Source organism: Salvelinus sp. IW2-2015, linkage group LG36, assembly GCF_002910315.2.
Source record: "Salvelinus sp. IW2-2015 linkage group LG36, ASM291031v2, whole genome shotgun sequence".
Lineage (NCBI taxonomy): Eukaryota > Metazoa > Chordata > Actinopteri > Salmoniformes > Salmonidae > Salvelinus > Salvelinus sp. IW2-2015.
The window spans coordinates 33,424,712-33,449,181 of NC_036875.1; the positions used below are offsets into that span (position 1 = coordinate 33,424,712).

Here is a 24,470-nt window from a genome sequence, read left to right on the forward strand (position 1 = left end):
GTTATTCAGGGCTGTAAAGAGCGTATTCATTGTTATTCAGGGCTGTAAAGATTCTATACACAAGTTGTTAAAGAGCAATACATTTTTACCATATTGGTGCTCATATAGAATACAGTGTTTGTTTAAATGTTTCAACATTCTTTGATACACCAGTTTCACTAAGATTTTTGAAAAACATAGTAGTACAGATAATGGCCGATAATTTGTAAAAGATTTTGGATCCCCAGATTTATAGAAGGGGATAACTTTGGCAATTTTCAAATCTTTAGGAACAATACCAGTTTGCATTGATTTGGTGAAGTTATACATTTGATTTGATTTGAGCATGTGTCAAACTCATTCCACGGAGGTCCGAGTGTCTGTGGGTTTTTGCTTCTCCCTTGTACATGATTGATTAATTAAGGTCAATAATTAGAAAGGAACCCTCACCTGGTTGTCTAGGGCTTAATTGAAAGGAACAAACTAAACCCAGCAGACACTCAGCCCTGGAAGGAGTTTGACACCCTTGTGTTAGAGGCTCAATAATCGAGGAAGACACTGATTTCACCAAAAAGGCACCAATCTCATCATGACCTGCTTCTGATACCAATTACCTCCATCCTCTCCATTACATAAGGCGGATCAAACTGGAGCAGAGAAGGGAAATTACCCTTAAATGTAATCCAAGGGATTTCCATACATTTTTCAGATTTTTTTTGACAGAGGAACCCACATTCATAAAAAAGTATTACAATTCACATGAGATAACATCAGGATCACTATAGGTCTTATTTTGAGATGCGATAGTTGTAGATGTCTTTTTCTTATTCAACAGTTGATTGATGATTTTCCAAGTTGACTTTATATTGTTTGAGGATTCTTGGAATTTGTTAGTAAAATATTTTGTGGGGGATATTCGAAGTAAATGGGTACATTTACAGGGGGGGATTTATGCTAAACCTTTTATACAACTAGTTTTTTTTACTAATATTTTTTTAGACCGTTTTTTTTWGACCGTTTAAACCATAAAAACAGTGGTGAAATATAGAATTAAAGGATGTGAGAAAAGTCTGGTAAGCAGGCTCCACATTTTTTATTTATTTTTATTTTACCAGGTAAGTTGACTGAGAACACGTTCTCATTTGCAGCAACGACCTGGGGAATAGTTACAGGGGAGAGGAGGGGGATGAATGAGCCAATTGTAAACTGGGGATTATTAGGTGACCGTGATGGTTGAGGGCCAGATTGGGAATTTAGCCAGGACACCGGGGTTAACACCCCTACTCTTACGATAAGTGCCATGGGATCTTTAATGACCTCAGAGAGTCAGGACACCCGTTTAACATCCCATCCGAAAGACAGCACCCTACACAGAGCAGTGTCCCCAATCACTGCCCTGGGGCATTGGGATCTTTGTTTAGACCAGAGGAAAGAGTGCCTCCTACTGGCCCTCCAACACCACTTCCAGCAGCACCTGGTCTCCCATCCAGGGACTGACCAGGACCAACCCTGCTTAGCTTCAGAAGCAAGCCAGCAGTGGTATGCAGGGTGGTATGCGGGAACATCGGGATGATAATAACAATTTTCCCATTAAATATCAATATCTTAAAACGCTCAGAATAACTTTTTTAATATATATAAATATTCTACATTTGATGCTACTATCCATTCCCACCTGTTCATTTCCAGCTGCCAACGAGAAGTGGAATATTGGAAAGTGGTCAGAAATGTCAGTATAAAGTATACCCACATTCTTCAAAGAATTTGTAAAAATATTATCAATAAGGGTGGCAGATTAGTTTACTGGTCACTCTTGTGGGCTTGTAGATGAGGGAATATACTGTAGATAGCTGGCGTATAAAGTATTTAAAAAGTCAGATGTTAGTGAATAAACTGATGTTGTAGTCACCCATTAGAAAACACATGTTATTTTCATTATTAATCAAATTTAAAATTGATGCAAGGACATCAATACAGTATCGGGTGGAGGGAATTTAACAGGAGGGAATTTCTATGAAAAGCGATTCTACATCAGTGTTATGAGATGTAAGTGCGAGGTTCTCTCTTACAAAGAATTGAAGACTTGTAGCAACAAAAATGGACACCTTCTTTAGTTCCTTCTTTAGTTAGTCGTGGCAGCAGTTCATTTTGAGGCGTACCTTTTTGGAGAACCCTTCATTAATGAAGAACTTAGTTCCCTTCAGGCACTTGGCATTCTTGAGAATCTCCTCCTTGTTTTTGTACCTGAGCAGTTTCATCACTATAGATCTGGGCTGTCCATCAGGAAAAAAGGTGTCGTTCCTGTGCACCCTCTCACTGAGCTTAGCGTCCAGTTTCAGGTGACCTGCCAGGAGTTTCTTGGCCTTGGCTTGTGTGTCATGTCAAGTTTCAATTTTAACGTCTTCGATTCCATTGATTAGAATGTTGTTTAGCCTGGATTGATTTTCCAGGTAATCTCCTTTGGAAGACAGTTTGTCTAGCGTTGTTTGGAATTTTGCAAAATCTTCTGAGACGGGTTTGAATGCGGCCTGGCTGGGGATATTCGCACCCTTCAGCTAATCCACCTCGGACTGCGTTAAATCCATACTGTGTTTGAAGTTAGCATCCCTTTTTCTCCCCAATTTTGTGGTATCCAATTGGTAGTTACTGCAACTCCCGTATGGACTCAGGAGAGGTGAAGGTCAAGAGCCGTGTGTCCTCCGAAACACAACCCTACCAACCAAGCCGCACTGCTTTATGACACAATGCCTGCTTAACCCGGAAGCCAGCTGCACTAATGTGTCAAAGGAAACACCGTACATCTGGCGACCGTGTCAACATGCACTGCGCCCGGTCCACCACCGTAGTCGCTAGAGCGCGATGGGACAAGGACATCCCTGCCGGCCAAACCCTCCCCTAACCCGGACGACGTTGGGCAAATTGTGCGCCGCCCCATGGGTCTCCCGGTCGCGGCTGACTGTGACAGAGCCTGGACCCGAACCAGGATCTCTAGAGGCACAGCTAGCACTGCGATGCAGTGCCTTAGACCACAGTGCCACTCAGGAGGCCGGCAAATAACATCCCTAACGAGATCATCAACGCTTCTGTTTGGTCGAATCGATTAAGAGTTGCAGGAAGGATTTAAAGTTATTGTTGCTAGAATCCATTAAGAGTTGCAGGAAGGATTTAAAGTTATTGTTGCTAGAATCCATTAAGAGTTGCAGGAAGGATTTAAAGTTATTGATGCTAGAATCCATTAAGAGTTGCAGGAAGGATTTCAAGTTATTTTCTTGCAGATCTATTAGATCTTTCTAGAACTCTTTATGTTGATCGAATAGATCATGGACTGCAGTGATACATACTCGTCTTCCACATTGAGCTTTGAGGTGTTTTTGCTTCCAGTAAACATGCTAAATATTTGCTGTGAACTATAGTGAGTTTGCGAATACAACCCACACCCCGCCTCCCTAAAACAAGCTCAGCCAGTGAATTGGCAATCACACACAAGCAACACACGCCTGAATCATACACCTGAATCACACACCTAAATCACACACCTAAATCACACACCTGAATCACACACAAGCAACACACACCTGAATCACACACCTGAATCACACACAAGCAACACACACCTGAATCATACACTTGAATCACACACCTAAATCACACACCTGAATCACACACCTGAATCACACACCTAAATCACACACCTAAATCACACACCTGAATCACACACCTAAATCACACACCTAAATCACACACCTGAATCACACACCTGAATCACACACCTGAATCACACACCTGAATCACACACCTAAATCACACACCTGAATCACACAGCAGTACGATAAACAGAGAGAAAGCAGAGGACATATGGATCCTGGCTGCACATAGACTGTAGGAGTGGGAGATGACTCGCAAGCTAGTGCTGTGGATACAAGCAATATGCAGAGCAGTAAGCCAAAACACGTCAAAGAGGTTAGGGAGAGACAGGTAGCAGGAGCATTACCCACGGAATGAGTAGCGTGAATGAGCTGTGAATTCTAATAAAAAGATATGGGAAACATTCATGTGATTTACTAGTAAATAAATGATTCAGCCCTATGGTACTATACTGTATGAATCAACTTGGAGAGATTCAGTACTTACTGTGGTACAATGACAATCTGGATGAAACAGATGAAGAGGAAGACGAGAGAGGCGCAGGCCACGTACGCTCCAAATCTGGAGTCCACTTGTTTGGAGTACTGAAGGACAAATAAAAATGGAAAAATATAAGAGCAGTAAGGTAACCAGAGGCTGGCTGACTGCTTCACATCTCACTTGAAACCCTTTAGTGCAGTCCACTGATGTGAGGACACAACAGCCTCACACTGTGAGAACAGCATGTTACTGGTTACACAGCTGAACTACCTTCTATCCATCCATCCATCCATCCATCCATCCATCCATCCATAAGCAGCCGTGTCTCTGGCTGGGCCTAAAGGATGTGCTCAGGAGATGAATCATGTGCGTGTGTGTGCGCGTGCATGTGCGTCTGGCATAGGTGTCCAGGAGGTGAATTATGAGATCTTTCGGATGAAAGGTAATAGAGGAAACCAAGTCAATGATTATCTCTCCCACAGAAGACCGGGCTGGGGGCTGACACACAGAAGACCGGGCTGGGGGCTGACACACAGAAGACCGGGCTGGGGGCTGACACACAGAAGACCGGGCGGGCTGACACACAGAAAAAGACCGGGCTGGGGGCTGACACACTGAGAGCGGGCTGGGGGCTGACACACTGAGACCGGGCTGGGGGCTGACACACTGAGAGCGGGCTTTGGATCTGTTCTAAGTAGCCACTATACAGCCCATTTACCCAGACGAGAGATACTGACAAGGAGAGGGGAAAGAGAGCAGGTTTAAAATGGGGCCTCTCTGCCCCTTCTCTTTCTCTCTCTCTGCTTTCACCCTCTCTCTCCTTCCCTCTCACCTCTTCCTTCTCTTTCCTTTTATATCTGCGTCGTTTTGATCGCTCTGTCTTTCTCCCACTCTCTCTCTCTCTCCTATCTCTCTCCTCTCTCTCTCCCTCACTCAGCTTTGATTGACATGCCCTGGATGTGTCACACCAGTGAGGGGTGTAGCTATTTGTGGCAGAATTGCTTGTCTTGACAAGGGCCCTGAATTTTTTGTACTCACCATGACACCTGACAGGGGAAAATCCCTTAGTTATAGACTAACACTAAAACATTTTCCTGGTCAGGCCATGTAGTTAGGGAAAACTTATGGCCCTCCTGAGTTTGACAATRAATCCTGACAAATTAATACAGTGCTCACTCATTTGACATTTCCACTGCTGAAGATCTATCCAGAAGATTCACACAGGGCCTTAGTCCGATTATGTGGATTAATTTCCCTGAAGGAGGACGGCACTACCTTCTTCTCCAGGTCTGGTTCTCTGAAGGTCAGCAGGAACTTCTTGACGTGTTCCGAGCGTAGCCGGTCGATACTCCTGGCGTCGATGGCTCTCCCGAGGAACTCGTCCACCTCGTCTTCTGGGTTCAGGTTTTCCTGCGTGTTTCTGAAAATGAAATGTCTAGATAACACAAGACGAGGAGACACTTTTTTGTTTTCCGTTTCAGGCCGTCACAAGAGGTCCTTCAGCTCTACGTCTCTACGGACTAGCCCACCACAAGCCCCTAACTCACCACCGCACCACAGAACTGCATCACCGTAACAAACAAAGTGATTGAGATCATCAAACCACTGTCATTATGTTTGTTTGATTGGTATAATCGGTCGTTGAATCAGCAGTGCATTGTTTGAATGGATTGATTAGAGGCAATCTGGCCTATTGTCAGTGGATCAGTGGACAAGATCAAACCGGGTGATTCAAATGTTTTATGAATCACAGACAGCATAAGTTCCAGTGAGTATGGAAGACGCTGAACTCACTGACACTCATGGGTTCGGATGTCCTAAAGTGACTGTCACGATGAAACAAATCCCATTGAAGAACATTGATTTGTCTGTAGCACGTAGGGCAACGCATGGGGACAATCAAATCAAATCTTATTTGTTACATGCTTTGTAAACAACAGAAGCACATAGAATCACATAAAGGAGCTTGAAATTGAGATATATTCAGGGTGAGAATACAGACTGCGTTTGTGACATATGCATGGATATGCACAAGGGCAAATGGGCCATCCCCTTGAGTGACAACTGGATCAGCCAATCACATCTCCAGGATCCCCTCCTTACCCAGTGAAAAATTACAATTTGGCGAGTTGGATGTTCTGGTCGTGTTTTTGATGGCTATTCTGTGTATTATAGCAACAGTAGTTTATTTCTCTGACTATCACATACCTAGCCAGATAAGTCAAAATATCTATGGTTGTGACACTGCTATTTTGTCTTTAGAAAGCCTGAAAACATGACCTGGAGCAAAAGGTTGCCCAACACCTTGACTGACAGGAGGTGAGATGGGGAYATGGGGGTCTCTACTCACTTGTCCTTGGGGTCTTCAAATCCCTGGAAGACAGAAGAAAAGAGCAGAATATAGACACTGTTATCTGACTGGAAAATGACTGAATTTCAGGAACAGCTACAAACAGAGAAACGTAAGTGGGGCTAGAYTTTCTTTCGAAGAGAAAGAGGTAGAATCCATTCACACAGCCAGGTGTTGGCTGAAAATGGAAGTTGCTTCAACCAGCAAGGCAAGAGACTGACACCTCTTCCAGCATCCTCTCTGCCCAAACTCCCAGTACAAGATGCTGAAAAACAACAACAACGGATTGTGTCCCAAATGACACTCTATTCCCTTCCTACATAGTGTATTACTTTTGACCAGGACCCATAAAGCTCTGGTCAAAAGTGATGCACTATRTAGGGAATAGGGTGCCATTTGGGATGCACACAAAGTTGAGAACAACAGCTAGCCAGGCAGGCATCTTCCTAGGAAGGTGAGTCAATAGTGGTTTTAGAGAAGACGCTCTTATTAACAACACATTAGGTGAACTGAAGAGTTTCCACATCTACTGTATCACGGACCTGCAGTGACCTCTACTGGAAGAAGAAAGCAACAACAGCGGGAGATCAAATGTGCTGTACAGGTTCAAGAAACATTAACACGTCTCCAGTATATAGTCGTCCTTCTTTCAAATCTAGGTTGAATCTATACTCCTACATTTTCCTAATTGTGAACTAAGCTGAAAATACCCTGGAACCCTTTTTATTTTGGACATGGCTTTCCAACAGAATTTCTGAATATCTTATAATAACATAAGCAATTCCACTACCCTCTACAAACAGAGAGGTGGAACATCCCCAAATACCAGCATTCTTTCTTTTATATGGAATAGGAGAACAGGGATTAATGACAAAGTAGGAATGTACGACAGAAACACAGTGGACACCAAGTCATAAGTAATCTCCACTCTGCTGCCTGCCCTGCAGTGCTGGGAGGTTGGAGGACAGGGGCTAGTGTGGGAACTACTATCACTGTGACTCCCTTTCCCTTCACACAGACCCATTCTCTTTACCTCATGCCCTCTGTCTCGCTCCCTCGCTCCTTGCTCCCACTATCTCTGCTCTTTCTCTACCTCTGCTGCTGTGTGATTTAGGAGCAGGGGGAGGAGAAGAGAGAGAGACAGACAGGAGGAGAGAGAGAGGAGCAGAGAGAGAGAGACCAAAACAGAGCAACAGAGATAGACAGAAACAGAGAGACAGAGAGACAGAGAGAGACAGAGACAGAAATAGAGAGAGAACTGAGTAAAGGGTCTAAATACTTATGTAAATCTGATCTTTCCATTTTTTATTTGTAATAAATTTGCTAAAATATCTAAAAACATATMTTTGATTCGTCATTATGGGGTATTATGTGTAGATTGATGAAAAAACAAACAATTTAATCAATTTTAGAATAAGGTAACGTGACAAAATGTGGAAAAAGTCAAGGGGTCTGAATACTTTCCCGAAGGCACTGTACATCCAACTGCGTAGTGTATATTAATCTGTCAGACAGAGACTGTCGCAGCTGTCTGACTATGAACTATGGTAACATTTTATTGTTTTATATCTGTGAACTATTGCCTTATCCATTCCCTTGTTACTACCTTTCTTGCCCAAGGATCAAATTTTACAACAAAAAAAATTGTTGCAGCTGGAAAATAATTGACATAAATAAGTATCAGACACAAATCTGCACACCAAAAACTTTGGGGTGTAGACAATAGTATGTAGGTGCTATGATTGGAACCAGATTCAGCTCATTATCGTATTGACAGAGTCGTTGAGTTAATATTAGGAGAGGAGAGGAGAGGAGAGAGGAGGGGAGAGGGCGAGGAGAGGAAATGAGAGAAGAGCAGAGAGGAGGAGAGGAGAGCAGGGGAGAGGGAGGAGAGCAGGGGAGAGGGGAGAGAGAGAAGAGGAGAGGGGAGGAGAACAGGGGAGAGGGGAGGAGAACAGGGGATAGGGGAGAGGGGAGGAGAGGAGAGCAGGGGAGAGGGGAGGAGAGCAGGGAGAGAGGGAGGAGAACAGGGGAGAGGGAGGAGGAGGAGAGGGGAGAGGGGAGGGAGAACAGGGGAGAGGGGAGGAGAACAGGGGAGAGGAGAGGAGAGCAGGGGAGGGAGGAGAGCAGGGGAGAGGGGAGGAGAGCAGGGGAGAGGGGAGGAGAGGAGAGGTAAACAACAACAGAGTGGTCTGGTAGTGAGTACCATAGCAGCATTGATTTAGTTCAGTGGGAGGCCTGAGGGAACAGACAGAGAAACTCAATATGGCCACACCATTCCGTCAACGATATGCTGTCATTCTATTGTTTATTTTCTCTGTGTGTGTGTGTGGGGGGGGGGGGTCTTTTTTTTGTAAAGGAGATTCTCTTTGGAATTCTGAGTGATGATATTCTGCTACAGATGGGACCTTACTGACTGAATGTTTGGGCATTTGTTAATCCCTGTTGCCCACGTATTGTATTGTGACAGAGTGCGTGGTCCTCGAGAGACTGGCTGAAGAGGTAAGCCATGGTGTGGAGGGCCACTGCTTGCTGCCTGCCTGCCACCCCCTCTACCCTTGAAACTATACAGATTTCTGGGCATTCATTAAACTTGCAGGGTTTCCCAAACTCAGTCCTGCCTGTTTTTGTCCTAGCACTACACAGCTCATTGAAATAACCAACTCATCATCAAACTTATTATTTGAATCAGTTGTGTCGTGCCAGGACTGTGTTTGGGAAAGCCTGCACTACAAAATGCTAATTATTTCCATTGTCGTCTGAGAAGATTGAAGAGAATTTGGGATTAAAGAATCTGTTAAATAACTATTTATTATTATATGTCCCTGTGGTAGTTTTGCTCTGAGGTTATTTCACCATTCTGTTTTACATCAGACTTCGTCCCACTGATGTCTATCTACACAGACAGGAATATCTCTCTCTCTCGGGCAGGGACATACACTGAGTGTACAAAACATTAAGAACACCTGCCCTTTCCATGACATAGACTGACCAGGTGAATCCAGGTGAAAGCTAGGATCCCTTATTGATGTCATTTGTTAAATCCACTTCAATTGGTGTAGATGAAGGGGAGACAGGTTAAAGATTTTTAAGCTTTGAGACATTTGAGACATGGATTGTGTATATATGCCATTCAGACTCAAGTGCCTTTGAACAGGGTATGGTATTAGGTGCCAGGCGCAGTGCTTTGTGTCAAGAACTGCAACACTCCCTGTGTGTATCAAGAATGGTCCACCACCGAATGACATCCAGCCAACTTGACACAACTGTGGGAAAAATTGTAGTCAACATGGGCCAGCATTCCTGTGGAACGCCTTCGACACTTTGTAGAGTCCATGCCCTGACAAATTGAGGCTGTTCTGAGGGAAAGGGGGGGGGGGGGAAATCTGTCCCCAAGTATTCCAATGCATAAATAATGTGATCGTATCCCATTTAATCAATGTCGGAAATTATACTTTTTTTGTCAAATACTATATCTGGAGCAGCAGGTATAGCATCAAGGTTAGAGCGTTGGGCCAGTAACCGAAAGGTGAAAACCTGTCGCTGTGCCCTCGAGCAAGGCACTTAACCCAAATTGCTCCAGGGGTGCTGGACAATGGTGACCCTAGCTGTGATCCCACTGCAAAAACACATTTGGCCCTGTTGTGAAGGAGAAGAGTAAATCTAGAGTATTCCTGAATTGGGGTGAGGGCAGCATGTTATCTCACCATCCTCTTCATCTCCTTGGAGATCTGGTTTCCTCCCATGTGGTTGTAGAAGGGCCGGTCGGTCCAGGGGCCCATGTTGTGGGAGACAGAGTTGGCGCGCTGACGGTTCATCTTGGCTATCATCGCCTTCTCGTCTTTCTGCAAGGCAAGGGAGACAGACTAATATACTTAGGGATGGTAATGGAAAAGGTCACTCTGGGAAGTAGGAAGGAAGCTACCAATGTAAAATCCTTTATTAATTAACCATGAAAGGCGCATGTTTAAATGTTAAAATGGTTTTACTGACTACCGGTACCCAGTTCCCCCGGCTTGCCCACCGTTTCTACCCATGACGCAGACTGACAGATACAGTATGTTGTATTTCTAGAAGTTGAATTTCATGCATGCTCACAATCACTAAATCTACTGTAAATCACTTAAATGTTTTTCAACGTTTCTTCTACAATGAAATATGGTTAAAGGTAGTGATATCTGATCTGGGATGAGTGTAGTGATATCTGATCTTGGATGAGTGTAGTGATATCTGATCTGGGATGAGTGTAGTGATATCTGATCTGGGATGAGTGTAGTGATATCTGATCTGGGATGAGTGTAGTGATATCTGATCTGGGATGAGTGTAGTGATATCTGATCTGGGATGAGTGTAGTGATATCTGATCTGGGATGAGTGTAGTGATATCTGATCTGGGATGAGTGTAGTGATTCAACCAGAACGGGAAAGGTAGAGAACTCTAAAGCCTGCGTCTTTAATTGCACCCTATTCCCTATAGTGCACAAGGTCTCTGGTCAACTGTATTGCACTCTATAGGGAATAGGGTCTCATTTGGGACGCATTCTGAAAGTTATCACTAATGTAACAGCGATCATGAGAAATAACCCATTCCCAGTTCACTGATAGGTTAGAATGGAGTATATAGCAATATGATACATCATGTGAAAACACACATGATATGATATGTGAGCTGGAGTCAAAACTTGTGATATCACCACAGGACTGATATGACACACACAAACACACAGAGCTTTATTTATGTTAGAGTCACCCAGGTACCCAGAGTTCTTCCTGGCCAACTTTCAAGTTTATTTCCCATATGTAATAATTACATTAGACATCGTACTCATATCTGTGCAATGCATACATTGGAGATCTTACTCTAGCTTACTCTGTTACTCTATGTTACTCTATGTCCCTTTGTGTTACTCTATGTTACTCTATACTACTCTGTGTTACTATATGTTACTCTATCTTACTCTGTTACGCTATGTTAGTCTGTGTTACTCTATGTTACTCTATCTTACTCTGGTACTCTAGATTACTCTGTGTTACTCTGAGTTACTCTGTGTTGCTCTGTGTTGCTGTGTTGCTCTGTTACTCTACGCTACTCTATGTTACTCTATGTTACTCCATGTTACTCCGAGGTACTTTGAGTTACTCTGAGTTACTCTGAGTTACTCTGAGTTACTCTGTGTTATTATATGTTGCTATGTGTTACTCCATGTTGCTCTGTGCTCCTCTGTTACTCTATGCTCATGTTACTCTATCTTACTCTGTTACTTTGTTACTCAATTTTACTCTTATGTTACTCTATGTTAAGCTGTTACTTTATGCTACTGTTACTCTCTTATCTTACTCTCTTATCCCTTTCTACACACACAAACAAACAAACACACACACACACACACACACACACACACATATGATATGACATGTTAGCTGGATTAGAGCCAAGAGCCAAGATATCGCCACAGGTCTGATATGATATGACATACATACACCCACGCACATCCACACACACCCACACCCACACACATACACACACCCACACACACATACCCTTTTCTGGCTGCAGCCCACGATGAGGTAGGTTTCTATGTTGTGTTTCTTCAGATAGATGTTCCTTGCTCCTCCTGATCCTGGCTCTACCTCATAGTCTCCACTCAGGTAGTTCAGAGTGGCCTTGGTGATGTGGATCCGCCTGGCACAGTAACACACCAATGACTTACTGGGCACAATGGGCAGGGATTGACAGTATTCCTTCATTTCATGTTTATACCATAACAAATTATGATGTAATATTGTCATATTCATAATGTAGTGTAAATCTTTGTTTCCCATTTGACTTTTACAAGTTGTTCTTCTGTCAAATACAGCAAGACAATGTGAAGTCAGATGAATGAATGGGTACAGTATGTTGCACTGTGAACTGTGTATTCACTGAGACTAACTAGTGTTAAGTTCCAAAATAAGAACGAATGCTCAATACATAGCTTCATTCTATGTGGTACTCTAAGTAGTATGCTAATGTATAATGGGACACAGCCTAGTAGTGTCATTGGGTGAGTGACTGTGTACTGGTTTGTTGTGATTGGCTGGACGTACCCTGCCGCACCCCCGGCCTCCATGTGATTGGCTAACGTGACATCGTTGGACCACACATCAAACTGCCACTTCCTGAGTCCCAGCACCCCACAGTGCACCCTGCCGCTATGGATTCCCACACGCATGTTCACGTTGACCCCCGTCACCTCTCTCACCAGCCTGGAGCACAGACAGAAACAGTCAGAAACAACTGAGCACTGATTGACAGATTMACCACATCATCAAGCAACAGAAGGGAGTAAGAGGAAATAGTCAAATGAGAGAAAAAGGACACGCATGAGTAGCAGTAATGTTTCCACAACTATAGCAAACTGAATCCACAGGTTCTCCTTCCTTGCAGTGAGGCTCCAGTATGTGTGTGACCTATCTCTGGCTAATGACTGACCGACTGACTTACCAACCACATGACTGAACAACTGACCACTGACCGACCCACCTACTGATCGACCACTTGACTGACCAACCATTTGACTGACCGACTGACCGACTTACTGACCGACCTACTCACGACCGACCGACCACTTGACTGACTGTCAGTCGGTCAGTAAGTCGGTCAGTCGGTCAGTCAGTCAGTCAGTCAGTAAATCGGTCAGTCAGTAAGTCGGTCAGTCGGTCGATAGTCAAATGGTTGGTCAGTCAAGTGGTCGGTCAGTCGATCAGTAAGTCGGTCGGTCAGTTGGTCAGTCAGTCAGTCGGTCGGTCAGTAAGTTGGTCAGTCCGTCGATCAGTCGGTCAGTCAGTCGGTCAGTGAGTCAGTCGGTCAGTCAGTCAGTCAGTCAGTGAGTCGGTCGGTCAGTCAGACGGTCAGTCAAGTGACCGGCCGACTGACTGGCCGACTGACCGACCACTTGACTGACTGACCGACCACTTGACTGACCGACTGACTGACTGACCGACCGACTGACTGACCGACTGACTGACCGACTGACTGACCGACTGACTGACTGAAATACTGACCAACTGACTGACTGAAAAATTGACTGATCGACTGACCGACCGACTCACTGACCGACTGACTGATCGACCGACCGACCGACCGACTCACTGACTGACTGACCGACTGACTGACCGAACACTTGACTGACCGACTAACTGACTAACATACTGACCGACTAACTGACCGATCAGTCCGTCGATCAGTCAAATGGTTGGTCAGTCAAGTGGTCGGTCAGTCGATCAGTAGGTCAGTCGGTCAGTTGGTCAATCAAGTGGTCAGTCAGTCGGTCAGTCGGTTGGTCAGTCGATCAGTCAGTCAGTCAATCGGTCAGTATTTCGGTCAGTCGGTCGGTCAGTCAGTCAGTCAGTCGATCAGTCGGTTAGTCAGTCGGCCAGTCAGTCGGTCAGTCAGTCAAGTGGTCGGTCAGGCGGTCAGTCAAGTGACCGGCCGACTGACTGGCCGACTGACTGACCGACCACTTGACTGACTGACCGGCTGACCGACCACTTGACTGACCGATTGACTGATCGACTGACCAACCGACTGACCACTTGATTGACCAACTGACCGAACACTTGACTGACCGTATGACCGACCACTTGACTGACTGACTGATATACTGACCGACTGACTGACCGACCGACTACTTGACTGACCGACCGACTTACTGACTGACCGACTGACCACTTGAATGACCGACTGACTGACCGACTGACTGACTGACCGACCGGCCACTTGACTGCGACTGACTGACCGACCGACCGACCGACCAACCACTTGACTGACTGAATGCCCGACGTACTGACCGACTGACTGACCAACGGCCCGACCACTTGACTGACTAACTTACTGACCAACCGACCGACCACAGGGCAAAGCAGACAGAGGACAGGAACAGTGTCTGTCTGGCCCCGCCCATCCTTTATAATGACTCACCTCCTCTTACGAGAGAGAAAGAGAGAAAGAGAGAGAAAGAGAGAGAAAGAGAGAGAGAGAGAGAGAGAGAGAGAGAGAGAGAGAGAGAGAGAGAGAGAGAGAGAGAGAGAGAGAGTAGGGCAATGCGTTTGTGTGGTCTTTCTTTATTAGATATGGCCGGTGGCATACTGTAATCATCCAAACCTCATTATGACGTCAGAACTAATGTTCTAAGGCAGGGCCACCTCAGAGCAGTCGTTGACTCAACCTCTGCAGACACAAATTAGGCTAAATGCCTCTTCACGGGGATAGAATTAACTTGATTTGAACTTGCCAACTGTTTGGTTTCTCAGTACTGGGAGTAAAGTAGAGTACAATGGAACTCATGCATACCTGCCTCCTACCACCTCTCTGGAACAAAGACTTGCACATCCTGTGGCTCTCCAGTACCAGGGTTAAAGAAAAATCCTCTCTAGACAAGGGTGTTTTACCATGAGCTGTACTGGACAGAGCCAGACCAGACAAGGTCTGTTGTTTTCCATTGACATATACTTTTATATAATATAGACAGTTTACAGTGCTTTCAGAAAATATTCACACCCGTTGACTTTTTCCACATTTTGTTGTGTTACAGTCTGAATTTAAAATTGATTAAATTGAGATTTTGTGTCACTGGCCCGGAATTGTGTTTAGAATTTTTTAATGTTAATAATGTTAATAAAAAATTCTAAGCTGAAAAGTCAATAAGTATTAGTATTCAAACCTTTTGTTATGGCAAGCCTAAATAAGTACAGGAGTAAACATTTGCTTAAACAGTCACATAATAAGTTGCATGGACTCATTCTGTGTGCAATAATATTGTCAAACAGATGTTTATAATGACTACCTCATCTCTGTACCCCATACATACAATTATCTGTAAGATACTTCAGTCACAAAGACCAGGGAGGTTTGCAATGCCTTGCAAAGAAAGGCACCTATTGGTAGATGGGTAAAAACATTGCTGAAATGTCATATCCCTTTGAGCATGGGTAAGTTATTAATTACATTTTTCATGGTGTCACTACAAAGATACAGGCGTCCTTCCTAACTCAGTTGCCGGAGAGGAAGAAAACTGCTCAGGGATTTCACCATGAGGCCAATGATGACTTTAAACAGTTACAGATTTTAATGGCTGTAATAGGACAAAACTGAAGATGGATCAACAACATTGTAGTTACTCCACAATACTAACCTAATYACAAAGTGAAAAGAAGAACCATCAAACAGGAAAAGCATCAATACAGGACTAAGATTGAATCCTACTACATTGTCGGATGTGGCAGGGCTTGCAAACTATTACGGACTACAAAGGGAGGCCCAGCCGTGAGCTGCCCAGTGACGCGAGCCTACCAGATGAGCTAAATGCCTTTATGCTTGCTTCGAGGCAAGCAACACTGAAGCATGCATGAGAGCACCAGCTGTTCCAGATGACTGTGTGATCATGCTCTCTGTAGCCGATGTGAGCAAGACCTTTAAGCAAGTCAACATTCACAAGGCCACGTGGCCAGACGGATTACCAGGAAGTGTACTCAGAGCATGCGCGTATCAACTGGCAAGTGTCTTCACAGACATTTTCAACCTCTCCTTGACCGAGTCTGTAATACCTACATAATACCTGTTCCCAAGAAAGCGAAGGTAACCTGCCAAATYATTACCGCCCCGTAGCACTCACGTCGGTAGCCATGAAGTGCTTTGAAAGGCTGGTCATGGCTCACATCAACACATTATCCCAGAAACCCTAGACCCACTCCAATTCACTATTAACGCCCCAACAGATCCCCAGATGACGCAATCTCAATCGTACTCCACACTGCCCTTTCCCACCTGGACAAAAGGAACACCTATATGAGAATGCTATTCATTGACTACAGCTCAACGTTCAACATCATAGTACCCACAAAGCTCATCACTAAGCTAAGGACCCTGGGACTAAACACCTCCCTCTGCAACTGGATCCTGGACTTCCTGACGGGCCACCCACAGGTGGTAAGGTTAGGCAACAACACATCTGCCACGTTGATCCTCAACACGGGGGCCCTTCAGCGGTATGTGCTTAGTCCCCTCCTGTACTCCCTGTTCACCCACGAATCTGTGGCCAAGCACGTCTCCAACACCATCATTAAGTTTGCAGACGACACAACAGTGGTAGGCCTGATCACCGACAATGATGAGACAGCCTATGGAGAGGAGGTCATAGACCTGACAGTGAGGTGCCAGGAAAATAACCTCTCCCTCAACATGAGCAAGACAAAGGAGCTGATCGTGGACTACAGGAAAAGGAGGGCCGAACACGCCCCCATTCACATCGATGGGGCTGCAGTGGAGCCGGTCGAGAGTTTCAAGTTCCTTGGTGTCCACATCACCAACAAACTATCATGGTCCAAACACACCAAGACAGTCGTGAAGAGGGCACGACAACACCTTTTCCCCCTCAGGAGACTGAAAAGATTTGCCATGGGTCCCCAGATCCTCAAAACGTTATACAGCTGTATACGTTATACAGCATCCAGGACCTACAGTGGGGCAAAAAGGTATTTAGTCAGCCACCAATTGTGCAAGTTCTCCCACTTAAAAAGATGAGAGGCCTGTAATTTTCATCATAGGTACACTTCAACTATGACAGACAAAATGAGGGGAAAAAATCCAGAAAATCACATTGTAGGATTTTTTATGAATTTATTTGCAAATTATGGTGGAAAATAATGGTCAATAACAAAAGTTTATCTCAATACTTTGTTATATACCCTTTGTTGGCAATGACAGAGGTCAAACGTTTTCTGTAAGTCTTCACAAGGTTTTCACACACTGTTGCTGGTATTTTGGCCCATTCCTCCATGCAGATCTCCTATAGAGCAGTGATGTTTTGGGGCTGTTGCTGGGCAACACGGACTTTCAACTCCCTCCAAAGATTTTCTATGGGGTTGAGATCTGGAGACTGGGCTAGGCCACTCCAGGACCTTGAAATGCTTCTTACGAAGCCACTCCTTCGTTGCCCGGGCGGTGTTTTGGGATCTGATTCATGCTGAAAGACCCAGCCACGTTTCATCTTCAAGCCCTTGCTGATGGAAGGAGGTTTTCACTCAAAATCTTACGATACATGGCCCCATTCATTCTTTCCTTTACACGGATCAGTCGTCCTGGTCCCTTTGCAGAAAAACAGCCCCAAAGCATGATGTTTCCACCCCCATGCTTCACAGTAGGTATGGTGTTCTTTGGATGCAACTCAGCATTCTTTGTCCTCCAAACACGACGAGTTGAGTTTTTACCAAAAAGTTCTATTTTGGTTTCATCTGAACATATGACAGTCTCCCAATCTTCTTCTGGATCATCAAATGCTCTCTAGCAAACTCTCAGACGGGCCTGGACATGTACTGGCTTAAGCAGGGGACAAGTCTGGCACTGCAGGATTTGAGTCCCTGGCGGCGTAGTGTGACTGATGGTAGGCTTTGTTACTTTGGTCCCAGCTCTCTGCAGGTCATTCACTAGGTCCCCCCGTGTGGTTCTGGGATTTTTGCTCACCGTTCTTGTGATCATTTTGACCCACGGGTGAGATCTTGCGTGGAGCCCCAGATCGAGGGAGATTATCAGTGGTCTTGTATGTCTTCCATTTCCTAATAATTGCTCCCACAGCTGAATTCAAAAGCTGCTTACCTATTGCAGTTTCAGTCTTCCCAGCCTGTGCAGGTCTACAATTTTGTTTCTGGTGTCCTTTGACAGCTCTTTGGTCTTGGCCATAGTGGAGTTGGAGTTGTGATTGTTTGAGGTTTTTTGACAGGTGTCTTTTATACTGATAACAAGTTCAAACAGGTGCCATTAATACAGGTAACAGTGGAGGACAGAGGAGCCTCTTAAAGAAGAAGTTACAGGTCTGTGAGAGCCAGAAATCTTGCTTGTTTGTAGGTGACCAAATACTTATTTTCCACCATAATTTGCAAATAAATTCATAAAAAATCCTACAATGTGATTTTCTGGATTTTATTTCCTCATTTTGTCTGTCATAGTTGAAGTGTACCTATGATGAAAATTACAGGCCTCTCTCATCTTTTAAGTGGGAGAACATGCACAATTGGTGGCTGACTAAATACTTTTTGCCCCACTGTATATACTAGCAGGGGCGAAAATCTGATATCAACCTTGGAGAGGACAATTACATTACATTTTCTCAAGAGCTATTCCTGAGGGGGACACCAAAAGTAGTGCTGTAAACACATAGCCTACGTTGTAATATGTTAAATGTATATTGAGGAACCATAATTCCTACAACTGAATAATTGATAGGTACAGTAGTTAACTGAAGGGTTTAACCAACTGTTCAAATGTTTAAATCATTATAATACTACTACTAATAATAGTTATAGCAGTGCTCCTTACCAGTCCAGTATGTATGCAGGTATTCGTACTACAACTAGCAATATCAAGAAAGGCCAGTAGGTAGCAATGGTACTGTACACTGTATGGGTGTAGTTTTCATAAATACAATGAACATGGTGTGATCTCATCTAAAATAATCTCCATTGAGAACCATCACAAAGTTAGTCTCCGTATTGAATTGACCTTTTAATTTGACTTTTTCTGATACATTTATATAGTCATTAAATGTGCCACTGGCCGAGTCTACTACAATATCTTACAAGAACAAAAAGCTTAAAATAAGTTCAGTTCTAAAAGCAAAATAACTACTTCAATGAAAAAACCAAATAAATCAACAAAAATCCTTCAGTCAGTGTCTTCAACTCTTCAAACAGCAGCTATGGACAAGTATGTCGCACAAAGTATGCAATTTTAAATAAAATAACATGAAATAAATAATTTGTAAGTGTACTGTCATGTACTAAAACTACTCTCCTCTAGGCTGCTTAGTACCCGCTCATACTGCCCTAGCACAGCTCTAATAGCAGTATTCCGCACAGTCCACCTTGTTGGACATAGGGGTTTCCGGGTGGGCAGATGTTTTCTTTGGACGTGGCAATTGATTCAAAACTGCTCTTAAACTTTCCTGACTGGCCATAGAGGACACCTAACTGATGGACCCAAGAAAGGAATCCCGGATCAGTGGGGAGGCTGAGCAGCCAGCCTGTGTAATCAGATTTACACAGTGTGCTCCACAATGGACATAGAGGGCTAATGGCTGCTGCCTTCTCACAATTGCCTGTGCACCTGTGTATTTTCCTGCCATGTTTGAGGCACCATCGTAACTCTGCCCACGTAAGCCAGACATGGGCAAATTGAGCCTCAACAACACTTCAGTTGCCACTTTCGCAATGCCCTCGCCTGTTGTCTCCGACACCCTGTATAGCCCAATAAACTCCTCGTGAGGGACAAGGTCATGGTCAACATAATGCAAAAAGACACTCTCCTGTTCAGCACCAGAGACATCTTGAGTACCATCAACAATTAATGAAAATTGTACAATCGGAAGAGACCTAATCTCAGCTGCAATGCCTCGAATGATTGTATTGGCCATGATGTTCAGAATTTCATTCTGTGCTTTGGCCTCTTGAAACGTCAACACTCTGTTGGCAAGAGTTTGCGGTTCAAAAATTGTGGGTGGGCTGATATGGTTTTGTGCCATCACTGAGGTAACTGGACAATGCTGTGCCACTGTCCCCTATACTGGTGCTGCTGGCAACAAGGGTGACACCTGGTCCTGCCGTGGCTGTGACATTGTTCTCTGAAGTCTCTCTCCTGGCTCTTTCCCTTTCACCACCCTCACTGACTCAGTCTGCTCCTAGAAAAGAAAAAGGTGTTTGCCGTACTCCTAACTACCGGTACCCAAAACTACACAATTAATCACAACAGCAATACCATTGCCATAAACAAATCTTAGTTTAGTCATCAGTTTAAGTTGAGAGCGGGGGTATCCATGGCATTTTCCAATTATGTCCCTATTTTACAAGTTTAAAAAATTGAGAACCTTTCATAATGTTGCCAAACAAAGACTCAACAAACTTACCTGAGACTCCTGTCTCTGCCAGTCTGTCCCTGCCTATCTGTCCCAGCTCTGCTGTCTGTGTGCCATCTGTGCCTGCTCTGCCTAATGACATCATTGTGAAACATTCCATTAGCATTTCACTTCTTTCTTATGAACATTTATCAACTCGTCTTTGAGATATTAGCTACTAGAGTTCTTACTTTGCGTTTTGGTGTACTGAAAAATACTCTGATGTCCGTCTTTTTACCTTTTTCTGCCATTTTTCTACCTGGCTGGCTGGCTGGGCGGTCTAGCTGCACACACACACATTTACACAACATATGCTACAACCTTTTCTTATTTTAATATTGTTGTTTCATATTGGCTGGCTTCCAACAATAGCTGAATTTGTAAAGCTAGCGAGCACCAATTCCGTTTCTGTGGTGTTGCTATAATCAAAAAAAAAAAAAAGGTGAAATAAAATAAATTAAAAAAGTTCACTAGCGACAATTTAGCTTTTGCAACGAAGACAATGGTATAAGAGTGTAGTTCTGTCAGTTTGAACTTCAGTTTATCGCTAACCTTATCACACGGACTTTGAAGCACTACAGCTGCATGCTGATCTTGTATAACTGACGATAGCAAAGATCCCATCTTTTGACGACGCCACATTAATGGAATAGGTACTAGCTAGCTTGCTAGTTTATGTTTGCTTTAGTTGCGCGCTAGCTCTGCAAATTCAGCTTGTGTGTGAACCCTGCCAACATAAAAATTTAAACATTGCTATGGCGCGATTGACTGATTAACCTCACGTCAGTTACATACATGTGCCTTTCGGACAGTAGATACGAACCCTCTATTACCTTGCCAGCTAAAGAACTGGCAGTGGATCAAACCATTGTGAGGCAAAGGGCGGGGTGGTCGCAATCTTTTGAAACTTAAAAAGGCGCTATTAAGTGTCATAATCAGCACAACTGCTTTCATTGCGTATTATTAATATTATTGAAAATTACATTAGATTATGTTTACAGTGATAGATTGGGGGGGACAAATCATATTTTTCCCAGGATGGGGGGGTCGTGTCCCCCCCGTCCCCCCTGGGATTTCCGCCTATGTATACTAGGCAGTGTATATAGGTCCTGGATGGCAGGAAGCTTGGCCCCAGTGATGTACTTGGCCCTACGCTCTACCCTCTGTAGCGCCTTACAGTCAAAGACTCTAGTCACCCAAGACATAGACTGTTCTTTCTGCTACCGCACGGCAAGTGGTACCGGGGAAAGCGATACCAAAAGGCTCCTTAACAGCTTCTACTCCCAAGCCATAAGACTGCTGAACAATTAATCAAATAGCCACCCAAACTATTTACATTGTAACACTCCCCTTTTGTTTTTACACTGCTGCTACTCACTGTTTATTATCTATGCATAGTCACTTTACCCCTACCTACATGTACAAATTACCTCATCTAACCTGTACCCCGGCACATTGACTCGGTACTAGTACCCCTGTCTATAGACTCATTATTGTTATTATTATTATTAATATATATATATATATATATTTTACTTTAGTTAATTTTGTAAATATTTTCTTAACCCCATTTCTTGTACTGCATTGTTGGTTAAGGGCTTGTTAGTAAGCATTTCATGGTAAGGTCTGTTGTATACCTGTTACCTGTTGTATCCGGCTCATGTGCGAAATAACATTTGATTTGATTTGATGTGAAATCCAACACAATAGATCACTGAGTACCACTTTTCATTTTTTCAAGCATGGTGATGGCTGCATCATATTATGAGTATGCTTGTCATCAGCAAGGACTAGGGAGGTTTTTMGGGGGGTAAAAAGAAACGGAATATAGCTAAGCACAGCCAAAATCCTAGAGGAAAACCTGGTTCAGTCTGCTTTCCAACAGACACTSGGATACAAACTCACCTTTCAGCAGGACAATTGGATACTTATGTAAATGTCTTCATTTTGTCATTGCGGGGTATTGTTTGTGGATGGGTTTGAAAAAAATATCTATTTAATCCATGTTGAACTCAGGTTGTAGCACAACAAAATGTGGAATAAGTCAAGGGGCATGAATACTTCCTGAAGACACTGTATGTGGCCATGTCATACTCACGAGATGGCCTCGATCATGTCCACCCCCATCTCCACACAGCAGGATGCATGGTCGGCCCGGGCCTCTGGCAGCCCAGACACACAGTAGTAGCAGTCTCCCAGGATCTTAATACGCAGGCAGTGGTTTTCCTATTGACACACAGACAGCATACCTTTCATGACCTATTTCTATTCAAAATCCTATTTTCCCTAACCCCTAACACTAAACCTTACCCTTACCCTAACCCCTAACCCCTAACCCTAACCTTAACTCTTAACCCTAAACCTAACCCTAACTGCTACCCTAATTGTAACCCTAAACCTAACCCCTAAGCCCAAAATAGCCATTGTCCTTGTGGGGTCCCCACGACCCCAAGAGGGAGAATTGTCCWTGTTTTGCTATCCTTGTGGGGTCTTTGGGTGATTTCAGGTACCCACGAGGATAGTAATACAAGCCCACGTATTGGACACACAGACACACATGTGTTAGTGTGTTAATAGCATTTCCTTTGTACAGTAGAGGGTTTTACATACCATGATTACAATAAGGTTGTTTCTTGCCTGCTTATTGAAATGCACTTTGTATTGTCTCTCTGGATAAAAGCTTCATGACTAAAATGTCAATGTAAAATGTAAAATAATTCCTTAGCAATTAAAACCTGACAAATATACTGTATCTAGGCTACAGAATGCTGGCTTCACATTTGACCAACACTTGGGATAAAACTGAAGATCTGGCATGTATGTGGTATGATACATACAGAGCAGTATTACCCATATATAATGTACTGTCACTTATGAATAAATACCAAGTCTAAATACCATATCCCTCATGCCACAGATATTTTAAGGGTTTGGACTTTCACATCGGTTAGTGTTGAATGACATCGGAAACGAATTGTTCCCAGTGGGAACGTCAAGTTCTGGAAGCATGTTCAAGGAATTACTGTTCTTCCTTTTCTCAGAATTGGTACTGCAAAAAGCCCTCTTTATACAGTATGCTTATAAATAGTTTTATAAAACAATTATATCTTTTTGTAATACAATTTCCCTGCAGTGTAAAAGACTGTTATTAATAACTCTGTGCCCTTATTTCCCTCCTTCTCACTGTAAACAACAGGGCTTTGTGAGGAGAAAGTCCTACTGCACTCCATTATCGCTGTTTTACACACTAAAAACAAATGGTTCTATATAGTGCCAAATAAGGGTTCTTTGGCTTGTAACCAAAGCGGAACCCTTTTTGATGGTTCTATAAAGAGCAATACTCATAAGGTTCTAAATGGAACCAGTATGGTGCTATAAAGAACCCTTTCCTAAGGTTCTATAAAGAACCCTTTCCTAAGGTTCTATAAAGAACCATTAAAAAAGCTTCTATATAACACCAAAATTCTGCTATGGTTACAACCCTTTTTTATGGTTCTATAAAGAACCTTTCTCAATCTCAAAGATTCTTTGTAGAACCATACAGGGTTTTTATTCAGATGTTATTATTGTGTTTATTCACAAGTTGAATCAGGTATGCTAGCTCTGCAACAGCTGTGAGTCCCTGAGAAGAGAAGGAGAACTACTGACTTAGTCAATCATTCTCAACTGACACAAGGCCAAACGTGAGTCTTTCACAAGACACAAGACACCATCACTGGCCATTGTCATATATAACATGTACTGGCATAGCACAACATATTAGATTAACTGAAATGACACTCTCACTCACGGTTGCACAAAAATAGCTGTGAACAAACCCAAAATATTCAAATGAGCCCACCGCCCCTACATTTTAATTATCACTAAAAGAGAAAATAAACCTTTTTTTTAACGGCAAAGAACCATTGAAGGGCTCAGTGTTCTTTGGGTCAGTATGGTTCCACACAGAAGCATCACCCTTCCCAAAGAACCCTTGAGGAATTCCCATTTTGTGTACTGTAAAAGACACAACATAGGCTATTGTGTGTGTGTGTGCTTGATTCTTTGTTATTTAGCATTCAAGGCCATAAAGATCATGGGGGAGGGGGGGTGGA

At 43.6% G+C, this 24,470-nt stretch overlaps 1 protein-coding gene across 2 annotated transcripts in view; it reads right to left on the reverse strand.

Moving 5' to 3' along the window:
* LOC111959500 (adenylate cyclase type 5) overlaps positions 1–22,584 on the reverse strand; it is a 50,627-nt gene extending 28,043 nt beyond the window's left edge. Inside the window, exons 1-7 of one of the 2 annotated variants that reach the window (XM_023981116.2) lie at positions 22,475–22,584; positions 12,542–12,700; positions 11,996–12,137; positions 10,162–10,299; positions 6,455–6,477; positions 5,380–5,524; positions 4,111–4,208 (exon numbers count right to left, since the gene is read on the reverse strand). In XM_023981116.2, coding sequence (XP_023836884.2) covers positions 4,111–4,208; positions 5,380–5,524; positions 6,455–6,477; positions 10,162–10,299; positions 11,996–12,137; positions 12,542–12,700; positions 22,475–22,503 — 734 coding nt within the window. In that variant the 5' untranslated portion in view covers positions 22,504–22,584. Of the gene's footprint in view, positions 1–4,110; positions 4,209–5,379; positions 5,540–6,454; positions 6,478–10,161; positions 10,300–11,995; positions 12,138–12,541; positions 12,701–22,474 lie in introns of both variants that reach the window. The other variant, XM_070437601.1, reaches the window with a different exon arrangement.
* Between the last annotated feature and the right edge of the window lie 1,886 nt (positions 22,585–24,470).